This window comes from Haliotis rubra, unplaced genomic scaffold (assembly GCF_003918875.1).
Source record: "Haliotis rubra isolate DU_JTF1 unplaced genomic scaffold, ASM391887v1 Scf689, whole genome shotgun sequence".
NCBI classification, from domain to species: domain Eukaryota; kingdom Metazoa; phylum Mollusca; class Gastropoda; order Lepetellida; family Haliotidae; genus Haliotis; species Haliotis rubra.
In genome coordinates, this window is record NW_025767400.1 from 252,616 (window position 1) to 276,593 (window position 23,978).

Genomic DNA, 23,978 nt, shown 5'->3' on the forward strand with positions numbered 1-23,978 from the left:
GCAGGGTGACAGAGGTGGGAGTCGGGTGACAGGGTGGGGGTGTGGTATGATGGGTGACAGGGGTTGGGGTGAGGTGAGGGAGGCGGGTGACAGGGTGGGGGGTGTGGGTGACAGGGTGGGGTGTTGGGTGGCCGGGTGACAGGGTGGAGTGTGGGAAGGCGGGTGACAGGGTGAGTGAGGGAGATGACGGGTGACAGGGGTGTGAGAGTGAGGGAAGACAGGTGACAGGGTGGGGGTGGGATGGCGGGTGACAGGGTGGGATGAGGGTGAGGGAGAAGAGGCGGGTGACAGGGTGTGGAGTGGGGATGAAGAGGGGTTCCAGGGTGGGGGTTGAGGGTTTGGGATGACAGGTAACAGGTTGGGGTGAGGGGTGTCACGAAGATGGGTGGCGAGGTGGGGTGAGGGGTTAGGGAAAGGCGGGTGACAGGGTCAGGAGTGGGGAGTTTTGGGAAGACAGGTGATGGAGGTGGGGTTCAGGGGTTTGGGAAGGCGGGTGTGTGAGGTGGGGTGAGGGGTTTGGGAAAGGCGGGTGACAGGGTGGGGTGAAGAGGGTGTAGAGGGTAACAGGGTCGGGTGAGGGATGTGGTGACAGGGTGGGGCTTTGGGATGGTGGGGTGACAGGTGGGAGGTGGGGATGAGGGTGAGGGGGGCAGGGGAAAGGGTGGGAGTTAGGGGATGATGGGGTGTCAGGATGGGGGTGGGATGAAAGGGTGACAGAGTGGGGTGTGGGGTGACAGGATGGGGTGTGAGGGTAACAGGGTTGGGGTGAGGGAAGGCGGGTGACAGGGTGGGGTGTGGGATGATGGGTGACAGGATGGGGAGTGTAGAGGGTAACAGGGTTGGGGTGAGGGAGAGACGGGTGACAGGGTGGGGTGTGGGATGATGGGTGACAGGATGGGGTGAGGAAAGCGGGGGATAGAAGGTGGGAGTGGGGATGTGGGTGACAGGATGGGGAGTGGGATGAAGGGTGACAGGGTGGGGGTGGGATGACTGGGTGACAGGATGGGAGTGTGGGATGGTGGGTAGCCACAGGTTTGGGGATATGGGGTAACAAGTGCGGGGGATGAGGAAAAGGCGGGTGACAGGGTGGGGTGTGGGATGGCTGGGTGGGAGTGTGGGATGCTGAGGTGACAGGGTTGGCATGTTGGGATAGGGTGACAGGGTTAGTAACAGGAGATATGAGTGCGGAGGTGGGGATGGAGGATAACAGAATTGAGTTGAGGTGACAGGGTGGACAGGAGTAGGGTGTGGGATAGCGGGTGGGGTGTGGGGTATGTGTGGGTGAAAAGGTTGGGGTGTGGGATAATGGGTGACAGGGTTGAGTGGTGAGTAACAGAGGGTTAGGGGGGAGAAGATGGGTGACAGGGTGGAATGGGTGACAAGGGGGGTGAGGGGGTAAGGCAGGTGACAGGGTGAGTGAGGGGGTGACAGGGTTGGGGGTGATATGAGAGTAGGGTGACAGGGTTGGGGTGATGGTGACAGGGAAGATGGGTGACAGATGGGTGGGGGGTGACAGGGTTAGGGTGATGGTGAGGGAAGATGGGTGACAGGGTGGGGGTGTTGGGTGACAGGTGACAGGAGGGTGGGGTAGAAGATAACAGGTGACAGGTGTGAGAGTGAGGGAAGGCGGGTGACAGGGGTAGGGGTGGGATGGTGGTGACAGGGTGGGATGAGGGTGAGGGAAAGGCGGGTGACAGGAGGTGTGAGTGGGGATGGCGGGTTCCAGGGTGGGGGTTGAGGGGTTAGGGATGACAGAGTAACAGGTTGGGGTGAGGGGTGTGCGAAGATGGGTGTGAGGTGGGGTGGGGGTTTGGGAGAAGGCGGGTGACAGGGTGGGGTGAGGGTGTCTGCGAAAGGCGGGTGACAGGGTCAGGAGTGGGGTTTTGGGAACCACGGGTGAAGCCCGGGGTGGGGTTCAGGGGGTTTGGGAAGGCGGATGGCGAGGTGGGGTGAGGGTTTGGGAAGGCAGGGTGACAGGGTCAGGAGGTGAGGGTTTTAGGAGAAGGCAGGGGTGGGGTTCAGGGTTTGGGAAGGCGGGTGACGAGGTGGGGTTCAGGGTTTGGGAAGGCGGGTGACAGGGTGAAATTGAGGAGTTTGGGTAGACGGGTGACAGGGTCGGAGAGGGAGTAGTTTCTTTCGAAAGACAAAGGTGAGCAGGGTGGGGTTTGGGAAGGGGTGACAGGGTGTGGGATTTGGGATGGCGGGTAAAAGTGAGGGTGTGGGATGGCTGGCGGGTAAAAGGGAGGGTGTGAGGGGTTTGGGAAGACGGGTGACGAGGTGGCGTGAGGGGGTTGGGAAGAACATAAAAAAAAGTTACAACATGCCGTACAAACAACATGTTTTGTTTCAACATCTATTTATTCAAACAATGAAACGAATTACTTAAAAACAAACGGCAGAAGAGCCACTTTTCACAAAGTGCATGGAAGAATATAGAAACCACCTACCATATTTTAACGAAGGATATAGCCTTTTGAATCATGGATATAGCCTTTTATGACCGTTTGGGTCACCCACAGTAATGTATCAATATGTGATTGTACATATTATATATCCATCAGTTGTACAGCTTTATAGAAAAATATGTGAAAACTGTAATGTACTTTCATGTCTGAGACGTCTGTGTATCGTTCACATTTACCACTGAAACATTTTAGAATAAAATCAGTGAATTATATTCTTTAGTTTCTTCTTATTTCGTCCTAAGGTCAACACACGTCAGGTGCGTGCATGGTGCTGGAAAGTAATCACAGAAATGAGACTTTCCTTACTGAAGGCTTGGTACTTGTTTCTCAGCAATAACATTGTTTTGGGTTTGTGTGTTTTTGTTTTTTGTTTTTTATTATTTTAATGTGTTATGTGTTAAATGAGTGTGTGAGTGAGTGACACTTCTTTGAACATTACTCAAGCTATATCTCGGAATGCCACTGTAGAAAGCTTAAAGTGGGAGGTGATAGTTGTGGAGAAACCCAAGAGCATAGGTTCTGTCAAACATAGATAGTACATATTTGGGCTGGACTAGGATTCGAACCCAAAAATCTTTGGATTCTGGTGTGCGCAAGGGACGCAACTTTGCACAGCCCATTGCAGGGCCTTGGGACGATTGGAACGCCCGTAGCCCTGTGGTTCATTGTGTTTACTTTCATCACTTTGAAAAAAGACAAAAGATACAGACACACGTGTAAGGACACACTCGATATACATGCACAAGTATACACACGTCAGTGTATTGCAGAGCCCTACACGATTGGGACGCCCGTAGTCCAATATGCTACATCACTGTAAAAGGACAAAAGATGAAAGACATTTTTCTGGTCAGTTTTGAAGAAAAATAATGACGAAAATTAATTACCTAATTATAAACATCCATATATAGTATGACCAGAAATTATTGAGAATTTTAGGAATATGTTTAATTGGATTTCTCGTATAAACAACCTTGACCAGCTATCAAGTGCTTGGTTTCATTCAAGAGAGACAACTCAGTTAATCCTTTTTCATTAGTTTGTGAAGAGTTATCCCCCTTTGTTTACTTGCTAGCAGACGACATTTTCAGTGATCATCAGTATGGATGATTTAGAGAAGAGGAAGTTGTTTTAGAGTATTATATCAAGGACATCAGATCAGCTAAAGTGATTTCACGTTGAACAGGCATCCCTTTGTCCACTGTTTATCGTGTTTTGAAAAATATTGCAGATGGATATGGCAATGAGCACCAGGGAGGTGCAGGTAGGCCCAGAAAATTGACTGTCGATGACAGGAGGCGGCTTGGTATTCTTGTTTCTAAAAACAAACGAAAGAGTTTAGAAAACTTAAGGCTTGATATGATTGATAGAGGAACTGTGGCTGTCTGTAAGGAGACAACTAGAACTGAGATACATGCAATGGGTTGGCAGAAAAGTCGAGGAATTCCATCACCGATCATGAAACCTGAACAAAAGGAGCGAAGGTTGAACTGGTGCTTACAGCATAGAAATTTTAACTGGGACAATGTGATTTTCTTAGATAAAAATTTTGTGTGGCTGTTTCCTAATACACTGAAACTCTGGACCAAACAAACTGAAAAAACTTTGTATCAGCGCCCAAAGTACAATCCGAAATTTAACGTGTGGGGTGGCATATCTGTGTTAGGGGCAACGCCCCTCTGTGTATTTGAAGGGAATATGAACAGTGAGCGGTACACAGATATTCTCGAGGGACATTTACTTCCATCTGCTCACGTGTTCTATGGAAAGTTTTGGATTTTCCAGCAGGACAACGACCCAAAACATCATTCAAAGCATTCACAGGCCTGGTTTCGGATCCAAAATATGACATTATTAGATTGGCCAAGCTATAGCCCTGACCTAAATCTAATAGAAAATGTTTGGGGACTTATGAAGGAAAGCGTCAAAAAGAAATATCTGACAAATTTTGCTGAAATGAAAGAAGAGGTGGTCCGATATTGGGACAGCATGGACCACGACTTCCTAACTTCTTTGATCAGTAGTATGCCCCGCCGCATTGAAGCCTGCATTGCTGCCCATGGTGACTTGACAAAATACTAACTGTTCACCTGTCTTTGAATCTGGAGTTATGTTCTGCTAATATTCACATTTAATACGTGAATGAGTGAAAAAAATGAAAAAATTACAATTTTTAAATTCTCAATAATTTCTGGTTGTACTGTAAGTAGACATGATATATTTTCATTTTGATATCAAACACCTAACCAGTGCTCCTGATAATTTAGCTGATTTAACATTCTCTTGAGTTTTTGTACACAAATTAATATTTTTCTCAAAAATAATTCTACTTTCGTGCTGGGCATTATTCACTGCAGCAGATTTTATGCTGTATTCAATCAGTAAGTAAAGATCTCTATGTGTGTGCACAACTTGAAAAGGCTACTTTCAGTAATTACTTAGGCTGAAGGGGTCGGGTCGTTGTCTGCACAGGTACTACAGATATGTACCCCAGGTACGTTTCTGTATACAGACGTGTAGTGCCCTTAACAAAGTCAAACTACAGAAACGTACCCGGTACCCTACACAACGGACGAGTCTATATTCCGCAACCCAATACCGAAACTGTGTGTAGTTATTCCTGTTAAGCCGATTGCGAGTGGTATACGCTGTGCACCGCGAAGTATTCGTTACTGTGTATGCTCTTATATACCGCATTTCAATGCATCTAATACAACAGTGTGACAGTTTCTATCAAGAAAACCGCACAATGCAGAATGGAATCGTCCTAGGGTACGTTTCTGTAATCTGATTATAATTAGGGTACATGTCTGTATACAGAAACTGCACAGCCGACAACGTGCCGGCAACGACCCCTTCAGCATTACGCAGGGTGGTGTACATGTTTTGCAGTGTTTTCTTGTCGAAACATTCAAAACTAACAGGCTAAGAATGATTTGGTTTGCTTTCAGAAATATGTTCAGCTTCGTGCACAGACTTATAGAGCTATGTATGCTCGGCGTTCTTTATTGGTTGAGAAACGTATTACAACATAGTACTCGCCCTGGCAAAGCTCCCACAATGTCCTCTCAGTGGAATAGAAGTGTAGATTTGAAGTAACGTGATCGACATTAGGAGAGATATGCAGCAGAATGAAATACAACAGCTTGTTTGAAACCTCGAGGTAAACGTAAAGCTGAGATCGTTTCGTTATGGGAACTTCTTCTTTGACCTATTGTTTAAAATAAATATTTTTTTCGTGTTTACGGTGAAACTATAATGCATAGTCGAGGTCAGGCGATAACAGAACGTAAGGTTGGGGAACAGGTCAAAATGGCCACACGACAAAATGGCCACACTGACTACCTAAATTGGCGGCTTTTGAAAAATAAAATCATCGTTCATTATATTGGCATTAAGAAACACCCCATATGACTACATTGAATTATGTATTACAATTTTTTCCCCATGTCATGAACAATATTTTTGGCAGGGTTTGAACTTGAACAGACATGTAATAATGGATCACGTCTACAGTGAAATACGCTTGAAATTGTTATTGTGAGTTACTTGCCCTTGAGTAGTTGCGACATGGTGAAACTAGGTGTGTGCGTTTACAAACACCATCTCAAACAATGCTAGTGATATGTTCATGTTTACTATGGCCAGTTATAAGTTGTTTTCTTACTTAAATCTATAACATCCAACAACAGCAAAGTAGAAGGTATTTTGCGACAACCCAAAACGAGGACTGTTTTTACAATATGGTGGACGATTTACCATGTGGGTCGTGTTGCAGTGATTACGCACAGAATTGACTTGTTCTTTCCAAATCTCGGTAAGTCGAAAATATAAAGAAATAATTTGAGAAGATATTTGGCTTGTCGTGAAGTGAAATGAGGTACTTTATGGTCGTGATGGTGTAGTTATCTCAAATAATGCATACATAATCGCGAGTAGGAATTCTCACATCCAATGATCCATGCCCCCACGCTTCAATTATTGAATGAGTTTCAACTTTCAAGTGTTACTGCAAGAGTGTTTTTCAGGTATGTTAGTCTGATGTTGTCGATGTTATTTAGGCTTTTATTTGTTTGTGTGTAAAGGAATTCTTGGTGTCACAATTATATCTGGGTAAACCCCACATGAAATGTATTCTATAATACAGTATCAGGATTATTTCGAGGGTTTAGGTTTGGGCTATTTATACAAAAAACAACAACTTAGGCCTATATTCTTAGGCATAGTATGATTTATAAAATATGGGGGTTACGGGCAGAAATCTTTCCCCTTATCTGAATCTTGGCACGTCGGAGAATAGTACAGATCAGCGCATACATTTGCTATAAACATGTGATATACTAAATTGAAGCATTGTTGTTTTGAGTCCTTTCTCCACGATGAGATGCCAGTGACTTGTTGGTTTTATTTTAAACGCAATGCTCTTCGTTATAAATTCCATGGGGTTTTCTTCCCAGAAGTGTACCACCAAGGTGGTCCCAATTTTAAGTTGCCTCTCTTACTTCCACGACTGTTTCCCAAAAATGATTTAGTTTAGCCACACAGATAATCTACATCTTCTGGGTGAAAACAGATATGTTAGAGACCAAACTAGGGATGCAATTCACTTCCCCAAAACACAACTACTCTGATTCACAGTCTAAAGGCGTAAAGCGTGTTGAAAGAGTTTTGCAAATATAACTTATAAGTAAGTATTGTGAACCTGTTGAAAGAGCAAGTTAGGTGTAAAATGCAGTGTTGCTATTTAGAATGTTTGTTTTGATGCCACAGTTAATAGATAATAATGAACATGTGACGTGACATGGATCAACTAAGTCAGCAAGCCTGACCACCCAGTCCAATTTGAAAACAATCATAGGTAACACAGACCCTCATGTGTTGATATGGTAACATGTTTACTGTGGCTTTGAAGTTGATGCATTGTCTCCCTCTGTAAGCAACAAGATATAACATGTTTAATTTGTTTTCAGGACCTGATTGAAGCCACAATGGATGAAGAAGACTTTATAACAGGAGATCATGTTCTCAATGCCAGCGACGAAGAGGCAAATATTTTTTCTTTCAGTTTCAAACATTGATAACAGTATAGAGTAACAGAAACATTTTTGTAACTCAAACTTTGTACCACAGGAGATTCACCTGGATGAAATTACCTCACAGTCACAATCAGGGGTGGAAATAACCCATTGCCCGACGCCCGAGTCCAGTGTTTTTTTCTGTCGGGCAAGCAAATTTGTATATCACACTGTACCGGTGTCCAGTTGACTTTCCAATATTAATTATGTTGTTTATTTAAAAAATCAACAAGAAAACGGCTTGTATAGTGGAAAAATGATGAGGGCAAGTGATTTTACATGTGCCACTGTACCGGAGTACACTAGCAATTTTAAAGTTATTTCCACCCCTGCCACAGGAGATTCACCTGGATGAAATTACCTCACAGTCACAATGCTTTGCAGGCCATTGTGATATTAATAATTTAATTATTAGGATGCCATCATCAGTTGACATTACTGATCTCACTGCTTCTGATGCTGACTAGCTATAATTTGACACTCAAGGACATTGTTGATACCATGATAAACTAGAACGGTAGTGAAATGATTTTGGATGTTAAATATAATGACAGTGTGTGTCTACTAGCAATTTTATCAATATTTATTTGGCAAGCTGCATCATTTCAAACTTTTATCAGCTCTTGTGACCTGTTTGATTTTGATGGTGACCTGTATTTTATCATAATTATGTCAAAAGACATTCAGGTGAGATTCTCCTTGTAAAGAAATGTAGAGATCTACCATGATGTCTCCTACCACACATTATCATGATTATTATGATATCAGACAGAACTAGTTTTGTTGTAACCAGTGTTGATAAATTTATCCCTTCAAACTTTCACATTTTGGGAATGTCTATGGAGATATGGCATTTATTTTGTGATTGAAAACCAACTAGCAACATGCAAGACTTTAACAAATTGCAGTGTATCCTTGCATAAATCTTGAAACACACATGAATTATATATTTAAACCTTGAACGTTTTTCCACACAACAGGAGGATCATGTTGAAGCTGACCGGAAACATGCCAAGTTGCTGGACTCCATATCAGCTCTGGACGGACAGAGAAGGTGACTCATCACAATGTGCTTCATAGAGAGATAAGCAGGACAGTACACAGGAGATAGCCATTAGATGACACTAACCATCATTCACTAGACATTGTAGAATTGTTTTTTGTAAAGCAGATTTGTCTAAACGATAGTTACATCAGGAGAGCATATGCTGCATGAAATTCTGATGTCTGGTCATGTCTCCATTTGTAATATAGCATGCTGTGACACAGCTATATCAGGGTATGAAACTCCCAAACCTTTCAGCTAGACCACAGGGCTGGTTAGATGTAAAACTTGCCAGCCATGACCAAAACTTACCTGCCCACAAAATATCTTCATATGCATGTCTGCATGTGAATTTGAGAATCTGGCAGTCTGTGTTGAATAAAACACTTCCTGGGTGGTGGTCAGGCAGGCAATGTATTTCCAATTCTGGTATATATTAAAACAAGCACTTATATCATGTTTATAGCATATGGATACGGACATAAAGGTATAACTGAAAAACATAACGGTCAATTGCTGACCATTTACCAAAACAGAGCTTATGGTTTGTTTGCTGTTAAATGATGTTCCTATATTCATGAGGTAAATTATGCAAATGCAATATTTATGTGAAAACTCAATTCCTATGATGTTTGTTGTGTACAAGTGCGTTTGAATGTTTGTTAATACTCAATAAATTTGATCTTACACGTACACACAAAACTGTCAAATCTGAGCTTGGGTGTTACTGGGGATAGATAAAATAAATGAGGTATATTGAGAGGTTCTATTTCAGTCAGTTTTCTTATGGTTTCTCATATTACTGATCAGTTAGAAATAACAAACACGTAAACTAACATTTAAACTTTATTATATTTTTGCACATTAATGGAAAATGGCAAAATACCCAAATGAGTTTGAGTGAGGTAGGTACAATTTATTTGGTTACTCAAAGGAAAATTAGGATACCCAATTGAGATGAAAACTAGCAAGTACATAACTCAATGACCGAAAAACTTATCTGTAGTTCTGTCATACTCCTAGAGGAGGACACTGTTTCCCTACAACTGATCAGGTGTTTGCTTTTCTCCATGAGGTCCAAGCTATCAGAGAGAACAGTTCTCACAGAGGCGGTGTCAGAGTTTGGATTCAGCCAGGCCAAAGGTAACTTCATGATTATAACATCCATACAAGGTTGCAATTCACCATGTCAAGTGGGCAGTCTGGGTCGGATCGGGTTGTCAGGCTCGCTGACTTGGTTGGCATATGTCCTGGTATCCCAATTGCCTAGAGCAATGCTCATAATGTTGACCACTCGTTTGTTTGGTCCAGACTCGATTATTTACAGACTGTTGCCATATAGCTGGAGTATTGCTGAGTGAGACTTTAAACAACAAACCAACCAAACAACGCATTATAGTTTCTCAGTAACCTCTGCTAGTTTAAGACTAAGAGGCAACTTTTGGTAGAATGGTCACTTATGGGACTTGTCTGATGACATATCATCATTTCCAGATGGCATGGATTCCAGCTTGGGTTGAAGCTAAACTCAAAAGCTTTACTCGTCAGGTTAAAGATAAAATGCCCTATCATGTCTGAAATTTGTACTAGCCCTCATGAATTAGTGCTAACCCTCATATTAAGTTCTAATCCCGGTTCTTCTTAGTATCAATCACTGGATTGTTTGGTTTGATTTTTTCCCAATCTTCATCACCATGATTACTGTGAGTGAGTGAAGTATTTGTTTTAATTTTAGAGCAATCTCTAGTGTTTTGAAGTTTCAGTTACATTGGATGTTCCACAGGATATCACAGCAAATGTCAAAGAGGTCTTTGTCACTTGTAGAGCCAGGATCAATGAATCAATATGTCTTTGACATCAGAAATAAGATACACCTGTACTAAAGTCTAGTTTCTGACAATTTTGGCATAAAATGCTCATATTTGACAGTTGAATAAAACTAAATTCACTCACTTTGTACTAGCCAGAGAGAAGTTCAAGAAGCCACACATGTTCATACTGTTGATCACTTGATTGTCTGGTCCAGAATCGATTATTTACAGACTGCCGCCATATAGCTGGAATATTGCTGAGTGCGGGCTTAAAACTGAACTCACTCACTCACTCAAGTAACCCCAGGCTACCTGACATTTGCTTATTTACTCAGTGAAAAGTTGTGGATCAACAGCTCTGAATCTAATGAAAATATTTGACACGGTGGTGATGAATAAGATGATACATTTATGTCAGACATGAAAATCCAAATGAAAGCCATCAATAGCAGTCTTGAAGTTCCTCTTCAGTAGACAATTTAGTCTTATATGAGTTATCTCCCATTAGTGGCTTGTTTACCCCAGTCACTTGTACACAAGACAGCTTCACATGGTTTCAAAGAAGTTGGCTGGTTTGTTGTTTAACGCCAAACTCAGCAATATTCCAGCTACATGGCTTAACGATCTGTAAATGATCAAGTCAGGGCCAGACAATCCTGTGATCAACATCTTGAGCATCAATCTACACAATTGGGGTACAATGACAAGTAACGAAGTCAGCGAAGTCTGACCATCTAAGTCATTCTTAGCGTGTACTGCTTTAGGATACACCAAAGGACAAAGGTTTCTTGGTTACCTTGTTAGGCCTTGAAAGCCAACATTGTATGTATCACACCCTCACAATGTCAGACACAGATCAGGCTGTCAACGGCTGCCTGGCCCAGATTTGATAAAGTATGTGCTGCCATGATATTGCTAGATGTATGTCACAAATACTGACTACTTTCAGCTGAGGGGTGGTGGGTTAACCTAGTGGTTAAAGCGTAGCTTGTTACGCTGAAGACTGGATTGATTCCCCACATGGGCACACAGGCCCTCATGGTTGGTTGATGTTTGTTAAGGAGACATTTACAAATGATGCTTTCTTTTGAGAAGCCATTGCTGGAAAACAATCTTACATTTCTTTCAAGTCAAGCAGTCGATGAAAGTAAAATTCCCAAGAATTTATAAAAATGTGCAGATTTAGCAGTGTTGACCAACCAGAGGGCTTGCTTCAACCACACCCCCGCTTTTGTGCGGATATATTGTCAGCCATTTGTGTCAAGATCGTTCAGTTGAGGGTCAAAATCGGCTTTCAATCGACTTGCAGAAATAGCAATAAAGGATTGGTAGGTGTCATGAGTGATGCTCGATAGGCCAATCATCCATGATTATGTCTACATCCAGTTTTAATCGATTGCATGTGATGTTAGCGTGAAAGCAATCGGCAAAGCAGTCGGTTGGGGTGCACCGAAGTGTCCGGCCTTGTCATAATGTATTGTATTGTGAAGCATTTCGAAGTCGAGGGGTCATCTCAATTTTTTTTTTTTATATATTTTATAAAATCTTAAATCCTCGCAAGAAGATTACGAGGGCCTGTGCATGGGCACAGTGTGTGAAACCCAATTCTGGTGTCCCCTGTCATGATATTGCTGTAATATTGCTAAAAGCGGCGTTAAAACTAAACTCACTCACTTCTAGCTGAGAGGAAGGTGCGCCTACATGAGCTGATCGGCAGCCTACAGAACACAACAAGTCATGGGGAACTAAAGAAGCAACTGCGAAGCTGTCCACAGGCTTAACCAAGGTCGCCCTGTTCCACTGTCTAAGGTCGAGGGAAACAAAGGTCAGTGTGTTCTGCCATGCTCATTTTGATGGCGCAACAAGAAGTCGTTAGTCCAGTTTGAATACATCTACCAGTCAGATTCCTTGTTGATCCAAGCAAGTTGAATGGCATAGTTTGTCAGACATTGTGTTAGGCCAGGTTTTGATTTCATGTATATCTCCTGCTGTGATTTGGCTGCAGTTTGGCAAAAGTATATGAAGTTCTAGTCAGCCCCTTTTAATCCAAAGATTTAGTGAAACTATGGAATATGTATAAGTTTGAGGAGGATAGAGTATTATCATGATGATGTGCCCAAAAGAAATGTGATGGAATCAGTTTGAACCTTAGGGACTGTTCAAAATTTTATGGGTGTGTTTGGGGGTGATGATGATGATTTTAAGGGGGTCACTCATTTTGTTGGGTGGGAGAGGGTGTCATCAATTTTGAACACATGTAAATGGTGGTGGGGTGTGTGTGTGCTGGTCATTGATTTTGTACAAAATTTTTTTGGGGGCTTCATTCACATTATGGGAGTGCGCGTGGGCGAGCTGGCTAAAGCGTCAGGCTAGTGATCCATCGAGCTTGCAGTGTCGGGATCAAGCCACCTGTGACCGGGTGTAAAAACCTTGGAGTCAACTCTTGTGTGCAGACTGTTTGAGTGTTGTCACAACGCCCTAGTGTACAGTACAATGAAAACCTGTGCACTTAAAAGAACCCACGAATCCGTTGGTAGATGACCAGATGGTGGCCACATGAATACATGCAAACACCTAGTCAAGCGGGTACAGCAAAGTGCAGTGTAACTTGGACAAAGTACTGTGAGTGTGACTATGTGTCACAACCCAGCTGTGAATGGGTACCTGGTAAGGATGGGAGAAAGCCGTGAAACTCAATGCTCTAGTGGCTGCAAGAGTTGTATAGGGAGTTGAGATTGATAATCAACGATGTGCCGCTGAGATTGACATCCAAGATCGAGGGAAATACCAGTGCCTTGAGCATGCACTTTTGGTATTTTCAGTCACGTGGATATGTGCACTATATAAATATCATGTAATAATAATAGTAATAAAATAATAACATTGTACATGCTTGTGCCATAAAAATCATTATCACCCCACTAGCCATATATTATGAACGGTCTCTTTAACTTAAGTTGTTGTGGATGCTAGTCTATATGTAGAGTTACTTCCCTTGAAGGGTGATGTTGCTGTTTGGTCAGGAGCCATTTCTAGTTATGCCGTTTGTTTAAGTCTGTGTGAAACTGGGATATTGTTTCTGTGTCATTGGGGTGTCCACTGTCTGCTGAAATCATACACAAAATACAACTTTAATGACAAAAACAAAGTGGGTTTTAAATGGTTTGTTTCTGTGTTGCTGGAACTGCCAGTTTGAAATAATGTTTCACCCTTAAACTGTTCTACTTGGTGTTAGATCACATCCAGGTATCGTCCTGATTATGTTCTTGTCAGCACCATACCCAAATGGCAAATTATATAAAGCTTTGGGGCGTAGGGTAGCCTAGTGGTTCATGCATTCCCTGGTCGCCTAGAAGACAAAGGTTCAATTGCCCACATGAGTACAATATGTGGCCCATTTCTGGTGTCCCCAGCCATGATATTGCTGGAGTATTGCTTAAAGGGCGTGAAAACTAAATACACACAGAAAGATTTCCTCCCATGAAGTTGAATCGCTATGACATTGTTAAAGTGACTCTTTTTCAATATTTTTAAACAGATGTTATTCTTACCAGTACATTGTGTTGATGTTGGAAGCCGTGAGGTTTCAGTTCACCGAGCCTGATTGTAATCTGTTGCAGATCCAGAGAACGACAGCCTCACGAGAAGACCAAGGATGACCTCACCAAGTGGAATTCTGTTGTCGCTGAGAACAGAAAGGTGAGCACCCATCACTGATTCTCTGGGTAGCCTCTGGTGGGGTAGCCTAGTGGTTAAAGCGCCCCGCTTCATCACCGAAGGCCTGGGTTCGATTCCCCACATGGGTACAACGCGGTGAAGCCCATTTCTGGTGTCCCCGCCATGATATTGCTGGAATATTGCTAAAAGCGATGTAAAACACAACTCACTCACTCACTCCAACATGGGTACATGATGAGAAGACTTGTCCTTGCAGTGCTACTACTTAACTGAAGCTAAAATTAAATCTTACTTTGTCAACTTTGTGAAAAAGTACCAGTGAAGGTCCAGGTTAGAATATTAATCTTCAGTAACCCATGCTTGTCATAAGAGGCTTAATTAACGGGATCAGGTGGTCAGACTCACTGACTTGGTTGACACATGTCATCTGTTCCCAAATGTGTAGATCGATGGTCATGCTGTTGATCACTGGATTGTCTGGTCCAGACTCGATTATTTACAGACCGCCGCCATATAGCTGGAAAATTGTGAAGTCGCTGCATAAGACTAAACTCACTCACTCACTCTTAATTTTAAAATGAACTCAGGATCTGTGTCTCAGCTTACTTCTGTTATAAGAAAATCCCACAGCATTGTGGAGTCATTTTACTTAAACCACTGCAGGCACACCAGAATAGAGATAATGCTGTGAGTCACACACTGGTTAACAAGTAACATATTTCATCATCCATTTCAGGCCGAGCAGGTCTCGTTCCCCTGCAACAACCCAGCTTGAAGCTTCAGACTACAGACCAAGTCAAGACCAGATTTAAGGTAGCTACATGAAGATAGTCAGTAGGATCTGGGGAAATGGGTCCGGGGTCATCTTACGTTGCATTAAACTCACCTCACTTCACCGCATGGTCAGTATACTCCTTGGACTCCCTGGAATGATGGACCAACACAATCCATGCAATCCTGATTAAGCTTTGTTGCCTGATATCACATTCCTCTTAGTTTACAGTACATGTAGCTCTGAACATACTGAGGGAAATAAATAAGGCAACACCACTTCATCTCTGTGCTCCTTTATTTATTCTCAGATTTTCACTCGCAATGCAATGCAAAGCTTGTGAAAGAACTTGGAAAAAGAATAAATGAACACTTGTACTTTCATGTGTTTCCTTATTTGTTTTCAGTCAGTATATTATTGGTCTCAACGGTCTCAAGCTCTTCAGGTTAACATGGCTCTATGGGATTCTGTGTCAGAATTTTTATCTCATGATTGCTGTGATTGGGGTTGGAATGTTTAGCATTGTTTAGTGGTCTCACTCTTTTCACCTGATTGTACAACATTGTTTTCATAGTGTCACAATCCATATGGCAAAACAAGGTCTAAAATGAAATTCACTTATTCACTCTCAATTTCATGACTGGAGATTTTTACTCTCTTTGTCCTGCAGAGACAGTCAGATGACTCGGTTTTCTGTGCTGTGGTGTTTGTGTTGTTGTTATTATTTGCATTATTTATGACTGTGCTTTGTTCAGCCCCGCACACCCCCTGAGATCGAGATCGCAGCGCTGCTACAGAAAGACAGTGACAGCGCTTGGCAGCCATGACAAGGAATTAACTCCAGCAGAGGAGCGGGCTCTCAGTGCCATGAGTCTGGAGGAGGTAGTTTATTGTTTCTTGGTTTTGTGCATATGAATATTTGTCACTGCAAATATTTGACAATTCTCTTACACATTTCATATTTAAATGCCTTGCTCAAATACCCACCATCTGGGTAGCTGATGTACAGGTTCCTCTACGGGTGGTGGTGATGTTTCAGGCGAGAGAGAGACGAGCGGAACTACAGAAGTACCGGGCTCTGCTGACATACAAGCAGGCAAGGGCAAAGCGGGAGAAGAAGATCAAGAGTAAAAAGTAAATCAGCTAATTTTTAAACTTATCCTATCTCACGGTATGCACCTCTCTTCTTCTTCTACGACCATGTGTGGAAACATGCTGTAGGCTTAGTTGAATCAAATCTTGCTGGCCTCTGATTCGCCCTGACCTCTGACCCCACTCCGACATCAGCACCTGTCAATCATCTCCGTAAGCGTAATATACAATTTATTATAAAATTTACAATCCTGTAATTGTTTGTTTGTTGTTATAGCAATATTCCAGCTATGTGGCTGGACTAGACAATCCAGTGATCAACAGCATCAGCATTTAACTTATGTTATATTGGGGATTACCCTTTCTTAGTAAAGTACAAATTCTAGTACTTCTTGGGTTGAGTCTCATTCGGGATTTGAACCCACACCCTCAGCACTTAATTGCCAGCACGCAAAGTCAGCCACCTAACCCGCTCAGCTACTAGAATTGTAACTTACAAAGAAAGTGTAATCCCAAATATAACATAAGTTACATTTGACCACTTTCTAAAATGGCATTGTGTAATCATAGCTTGAGCATTGATCTGCACAATTACGGATAATCAAGTCAGCGAGCCTGGCTACCTGATCGTCGTAGAGTCGTCTTATATGACAAGCATGGGTTGCTGAAGACCAGTTCTAACCCCGATCTTCATGGGTCTTTTAATTATTTCCTCTGAATATTTACATACATTATTAGAGCATATGAATACATCTTCATACAGTGATACAGTTGACTCACAAGCATTTACTACCCAGAATAGTGTTAACTTGTAAAGATTCCCACAGTTAGTTTTTCCTACAAAATCTATGGCACCTTCAGACAGGTTGTGTTAGTATCGATCCCTGTTATTATGTCCCTTTCGTTCGTGATCTTAGTGCTTATATGATCATAACTCCCATAATTTAACAGGCGTATCGCTGAGATCACTTCAATCAATAGCTTGGAGCATTCACTTCAATTTGGGGCCTGTTTGAATGATGCGGGCAGCCAACCTTCATATCTAGAATACTGTTGACTGTTTGTTATCACGACATCGGAACATTTGTCATGGGTGTGGAGGTGATGACCTCATGTTAACAAGCTGTTGGTGGTCCACAGATATCACCGTATCCTGAAGAAGGAGAAGTTGAAGCAGGAGAAGGCGCGGATGGAGGAGCTGCAGCGCACTGACCCTGAGGCCTACGTGGAGAAGCTGCAGCAGCTGGACAGGGACAGAGTGCAGGTGGGTGCAGGAACTTGGTGCATGAGGGGCCGGTGTGAAGCATTGAAAGGACAGTTCAGGACAGGTTGCAAGGGGGCATGAAAACAGGGTGAAGGGTTGTCTGTAGACAGAGTGGTGTTGTGTAGACATAGGATTTGGGGTGGGGGTGGAGACTGTGTAGGGTGGAGCCGGAGACAGGGTATGGGGGGAGGGGCATGGGGCAGGGTGTGGCATGGGGTAGGGTGGAGACAGGGTGTGGCATGGGATTGGGTGGATACAGGGTAGAGACAGATGTAGGTTGGAGACAGGGTGTGGCACTGGGTAGGGTGGAGACTGGGGGGTGAGATGGGAAATGAGTGTGTGCTGGGACAGAGACAGGATATGGGATAATGTTCAGACAGAGCAGATGCAGTGTACATGGGTGTTAGATGCAGAATGGCGATTGAGTGAGAGCAAACAGAACAGGCTTCTGTTTGGTAGTGACACAGTGATGATACAGAACAGGCTTCTTAGATGCAGTGACACTGGTGATGATACAGAACAAGCTTCTGCTTGGTAGTGACACTGGTGATGATGAACCAATAAGAATATTTCTTGGCCTTAATGTCATTTCGGTGTTGCAGGAGCGGATGACACTGAAACACAGAGGTGGCAGCAAGTTCGCCCAGAGACAGAAGATATACGGCAAGTATGATGACAGGGTAAGTAGATCAAAGTGATTACCAGGTGCTCCTTTCACAAAGCAACCTTTTCTAAGGTTAACCATAACTCCCATTCTTTAACAATGCACTAAGGTTACCTTAGTGACTTAAGATCACCTTAGTGCTTTGTGAAAGGAGGCCCTGGACATCAACAGAGGTGCTTATAACTTCATGTGTTATGTGAAGTCAGCTGTGTTTTATGTGTCAAAAAAAGTGTTACATTTGCAGATACCATTGGCCATCATCATGATCAAACAATAGATCAAACAACAGATCAAACACAACAGATCAAACAACAGATCAAACAACAGATCAAACAAAGCAGATCATTCAAACAGTAAAATTGATTTTAGGAACTCTGCTGATAAGGTTCGACTACACTGCAAATTTCCATCCCAGTGTGTCTCGTTACAGAGACAATGTGTCATATTTGAGTATAGGTATTGTCTTTGTAATTAAGATTGTTATTAGGTGATATAGCTTTGATGTATGTATTATAAAATTAACAGACAAAAATACTAATGTTTGTCTGGTCCAGACTCGATTATTTATAGACTTTCATATCGCGGAAATATGGATGAGTGTTAAATAACAAACGTAACTGTACAAAAGTCTAGTCAAGTAATTTGAGAAACATTTCTGTAAACTGGGAAAGAATGTTTGGTTGGATCTCACAAGTGCCCTATGATATACTACCCGTGAAGGTCCGGGTTAGAATGTTCATCTTCAGCAACCCATGCTTGTCGTGAAGAGGCTAACTAACGAGATAGGGTTTCAGGCTTGTTGACTTGATCGGTTCCCAATTGCGAGATCGATGCTCATGCTGTTGATCACTGGATTGTCCAGACTTCGATTATTTACAGACCGCTGCCATATAGATGGAATATTGTTGAGTGCGGTGTAAAACTAAACTCACTCTCTCACCCCATGATTTACATTGATTACCTCTTCTCCTTCAGAGTCGAGAAGCTGTACAGAGCATGATACAGATAAACAAAGAGCTGACCAAGAAGACCCAGCTAGAGGAGGATAGCAACAGTGACTCCGAAGGAGGCGTCAGCGTACACAGCGATGAGGAAGGAGAAATGATTGTCAGTGAACTGGGCATGACAAGGGGAGATAACCCTTGGATGACTGCACGACCTAAAGTGTCAGAGTTTCAAAAGCCTGGTACAATTACAAATACCGCTCAGGAAAACATTGTGTCTGAGGGAGAAACCAGTGAAGAGGAGGAACAACAGGATGCTCCAGAGGAAGAGGAGCTGGAGGAAGACCAGGATGTGCAAGAAGAAGATGAGAGTGAAGATAATGATATTAGTAATCTCTCTAAAACAGGGTGTTCAGGTTTGGAATCAAAGAAGAGAAAATCTGAGAGTGAAGGTGAAAAAACAGAAGTCCTAGCTTCAACAAAAAGTAAGAGAAGAAGAAGGAAGAGGAAGAAAGTAGACAAGAGTATTGATGATGCAGTGGGGGAAGACAGTGGGATAGGGGATACCATAGGTTCCATTTTTGGTAATTTGAGTAAGTCACGGTTACAAATTGCAAAAACCTTAGAATCAGATGAAAAAAAATAAGTGGTAAGAAAAAAAAGAAAAAGAAAAATAAGAAAAAGAAGTCTAATCAGGGTGAAACAAATTCTAAGGAGAAGGACAATGAGGAAGATGAAGATGAGGATTTGATGGATCTGTCCCTCAACAGAAAAAAAGACATTAGAGGATATGGAGGGAGGCTTTGAGGAGACTGGAAAACAGAAGGGAAATTCTAAATTGGGGGGAAAGAAGGTGCAAACTGAGAGTGGACCCACAGAAAAGACCAAAACTGAAGATGTGTATGTGGACCCCAAGAAGCTGTTTACCCTGGAGACGAAGCTATCTCACACGGCTGCTGTTGACATCATCACAGACGAAGATGGAGGGATGGACCCAGAAGAGCAGCAGAGGATGACAATTGCTCAGGCATTTGCTGACGATGATGTGGTCGATGAGTTCACGAAGGAGAAGGCCAACATTGTAGACCGAGACCAACCCAAGAGCATTGACCTGACGCTGCCAGGCTGGGGCGAGTGGGGAGGGACGGGACTAAAACCATCCAGGAAGAAGAAGAAGAGGTATGGTATTTTGATTTATTGCTGTTATATCCTGAGATATGTAGTTGATATTGAGTGTTGTACAAGAAAACTCTTCACACCATCAGTGAGCTCCTCAGAGGTACAGATAAGCTGCGTATCTGGGTAAATTACTGTTTAGTCTATTTCGTACAAGTACTCTTGAATTTTGGCAAATACTCAATAAATGTGATCTTACATGCATACACACGAAAAGGTCAAATCTTAGCTTGCGTACCGGTGGATAGATAAAATAACTGAGGTATACTGAGAGGTTCTATTTCAGGACATGAACTTGACAACTTGCAGTATTTCATATTGTTTCTCGTATTACAGATCAAATATAAATAACAAACACTAACATTTACCGGTAAACTTTATTATATTTTTAAAATTAATGGAAAATGGCAAAATACCCAAGTGAGTCTGAGTGAGGTGAGCACAATGTATTTAGTTACTGAAAGGAAAATAAGCATACCCAATTGAGATGAACACAAGCAATGACCCAAAATGTTATCTGTAGCTCTGGCTCCTTGACAGATAATCAGACTGAACAAATAAGTTTGACACTGGTTATCTCCCTTGAGGTGATGACAACCATACAAGGTCGTATGCCTTGGGTGGATTAGTCACTCACTCACTCATTAGTACTTCCTTGAATGAGTAATACACAGCCCTGTCACATATGCCCTAAAACTTCCACAAGCTATATATTGTGCTAGATTGTTGGCAATGTTGAGATCACGATTCTACGCAAAGACTATCAGGCAGAAGGGTTTTCTCTCAGTGACCCCAATTAGATCCCTTCCTGGTCAATAATAAATGAATAACTTACAAAAATAAAGAAAACTTTACAAAACCCCATGGAATGTATCAGAGAAGTTGAGGGGAAGTGGGGTAGCCTAGTGGTTTAAGCATTTGCCTGTCACATTGAAGACCCGGGTTTGATTCCCCACATGGGTACAGTGTGTGAAGCCAATTTCTGGTGTCCCCGCCATGATATTGCTGGAATATTGCTAAAAGCGGCGTAAAACCATACTCACTCTCTCATAATGATTAAGAAATAGACTTTTGCTTCTTCTGCTTTGGACTTGGGACAGCACTTAAAGCAATGATTAGGCTAAACTGCAAAAGTTTTTTTCAGAGGTTTTCAATGAGTGCTTTTCTTATATTTGAACATAAGTAGGTCTTTGAACCCATGCTGATTTGAAGGATATAATCAGTACAAACATAACTTAGGTCATGAACGTACTCATCTGTAGATTTTTACAAACCAACACTTATAGGTGAATAAAAACAGAAAAAAGTCCATTGCAATATGTCTGATCATTTTCATATTATCATTTTCAACTTATAGAATTGTCACAAATAGCCCTCTTCCTATCTTCCTAACATGCTCCAACAATACGTAGCAGTCATGCAGAATTTGCTGTTTTGGGGGTCACAAAATAAAGTGTCAGATGTTTTCTTTTGTCTGAGCTGATTGATGACGGCCACCATGTTTGTGTTCAGATTTACACTGAAGGGTCCTGATGCTGCCCCGAGGAGAGATCGACATCTGGGGAATGTCATCATCAGTGAGAAGCTGGACGACGCCATCGCAAAACATCAGGTACGAGGGGGAGTAGTCTCGGATGAGTCAATACACGGTACCTCCTGCATGTAGGTTTTCTAATAAATTGAAGCATTAGAAAATATGACAGAGATTGTGAGTGATATAACCTGCACTGCAATGGCTGATGGTTCACTCTCGGACATGGTGTCCACAATCCCCACTTTAGCCCTTGCAGCTTCTGTGTGTTGGAATTACCTGGGATTGAGACAAACTTGGCACCTGCTGGATGTCATGTGACTGAAGATGTTTATGATGGAATGTGTCTCAGCCACCTAAGGCAGTTCCCGGACTATGCCTGGATCCGGGATTCTAATCACAAATATATATATATGCAGATTTCAGCAAAGACATACCCATCTCCCATGACATCTGAGATACTGTTTTTACACTTGTGCTCTTGATCTCTGGTTCTTTGCAAGTTAGCCTAGTAGTTTAAGTGTTCACTTGTCACTTCAAAGACCCAGGTTTGATTCCCCACATGAGTACAATGTGTGATTTACTGTGAAGCCCATTTCGTGTGTTTCAACCGTGATATTGCTTGAATATTGCTAAAATTGGCATAAAACTATCTCTCTTTATGAGCTGGGGAGGGGCGGTGGGATAGCCTAGTGGTTAAAGCGTTCGCTCTTCATGCTGAAGACCCAGGTTCGATTCTCCACATGGGTACAATGTCTGAAGCCCATTTTCTGGTGTCCCCCGCCGTGATATTGCTGGAATATTGCTAAAAGCGGTGTAAATCTAAACTCACATGATATAAGATGGAAAATATTGTTGGAGCTTAGCTGAATTAGGTGTAAGATAACACTCACTCACTCACACATCAGTGAACAAAATAAGGAACACTGTGATCAGCAGTATTCCAGCCATATGACGTCAGTCAGTAATTAGCTGAATCCTGATCAGACAATCCACTGACTGTCATCATGAGCATCAATCTACACAGCAGTCATATAATGAGATGTCACTCCACTTCATTCTGTTTGTATCCTATTGTGACAAGGATCTGTTGATGAAGATCAATTTTAGTGAAATCTCCGTATGATGCAGCTGTGATAATAGGGTCTTGAGCATAACACACTGTTTACTCAAACTGAGCGATACCTTGGATTATTGTCAGTCATATATCACTGTGTTGAGGTGAGGTGAAATTGGGTTTAATGTCGTACTTGAGAATATTTCGCTCATATGTGTATGTGCGGCTGCTTGTACTAGCTCAGACTGAAGCTGGTTTTAAAGTGCTAGCCCACTGAGATACCATGCCACAGTGAAGCATGAATACCCCACTCAGACACATTATACTGACTCCGAGCCGACCAGTCCTTGTTGTACCCATTAATGCCGAGCGCCAGGCAGGGACCAACAAGTACCATATTTTAACGTCTTTTGGTATGATGCGGTCGGAGATTCACTGTGTTGAACTGTAATGAAGTGAATGTACAGAAACCTCAGTCCCTGTGCATCCCTTCTTGAGTTTTCATTTTGAACTCGAACTAACAATGTAGGTCCCTTCATCTTCAACACAGTGGCATTTGTCTATTCAAAATCTTTTTCTGGTGACATTTTGAAACACACTCACACACTCTACTTGTAGGTGTCCAGACTTCCATTCCCCTACACCAGCCCTCAACAGTTTGAACAAAGCATCAGAGCACCTGTTGGGAAAAACTGGAACCCAGAAACGGCCTTCCGCAAGATGATCCAACCCAAGGTGCTGACAAAGCTGGGCTCTGTTATCAAGCCCATTGACAAATCGGAGATCTTTGAGAAAGAGAAACACCAGTCTGAAAATACTGAGTCAATGAAGTTTGGCCAAACTGGGAATAAGATGTCAGGCAAAAGGAAAAGGAAAGGAAAATAATTAAAAAATCTAAAGAAAATTGTATATAGTTGAATAAATAAACAAAAAAAGTCCAGTTTATTGTTTTGATTGAATATACTGAATGATTAATAAAGGGAAGACCTGGATTGGTATACCTGTACAAACCGATTGATGATAGTCATTACAAAATGGCACAGTTGTCTGTGGCGCCACAATTCCAAATGCAGAGTTAAGTTATGTAGGTATTCCAGAAGCATGAGTTGATAAAGTTACAAATATCTGAGGCGTGCCAAGGATATTTTTACTGCTATCAACCAGTGTTGATATAATTGATATCAGTAGACACGAGGGTGAGATTCTATTTATCAGGAAAAATCACTCTTCATTAGTTTTCATGTACATCTCTGAACATGGTACTGCTATTAAACTTGCAGTGCAGCGATGCCAATTCATCGCAGGGCTGGATACAGCTTTTGGGGTGGGGTGGTGTGCGACTATTGAGGAAGAGGGGTGGGTGCACACTTCATTTTCACCCATTTTCATGGGTCATTTAATAAA

General features: G+C 42.4%; 2 protein-coding genes across 2 annotated transcripts; one reads left to right on the forward strand and one right to left on the reverse strand.

Moving 5' to 3' along the window:
- Positions 1-429: 429 nt before the first annotated feature.
- Positions 430-1,143, reverse strand: LOC124258244 (extensin-like). The gene has a single exon (XM_046692311.1). It carries the CDS (start codon positions 1,141-1,143, stop codon positions 430-432), a length of 714 nt encoding a protein of 237 aa, XP_046548267.1.
- A 5,004-nt stretch (positions 1,144-6,147) lies between these two features.
- LOC124258245 (U3 small nucleolar RNA-associated protein 14 homolog A-like) lies at positions 6,148-23,514 on the forward strand. Its single transcript, XM_046692312.1, is given in 18 exon segments — positions 6,148-6,282; positions 7,436-7,510; positions 8,521-8,594; positions 9,661-9,728; positions 12,077-12,171; positions 13,632-13,642; positions 14,017-14,095; positions 14,811-14,843; positions 15,602-15,655; positions 15,657-15,728; positions 15,886-15,980; positions 17,079-17,202; positions 17,805-17,882; positions 18,842-19,443; positions 19,446-19,574; positions 19,576-19,989; positions 21,499-21,598; positions 23,193-23,514. Coding segments are annotated over 17 exon segments (2,352 nt in total). The 5' UTR covers positions 6,148-6,282; positions 7,436-7,453; the 3' UTR covers positions 23,460-23,514.
- Positions 23,515-23,978: the final 464 nt, after the last annotated feature.

Coding starts and splice junctions, on each gene's coding strand:
- LOC124258244 (XM_046692311.1), bottom strand. CDS start 1,143: ATGCCAACCCTGTCACCTCAGCATCCCACACTCCCACCCAGCCATCCC.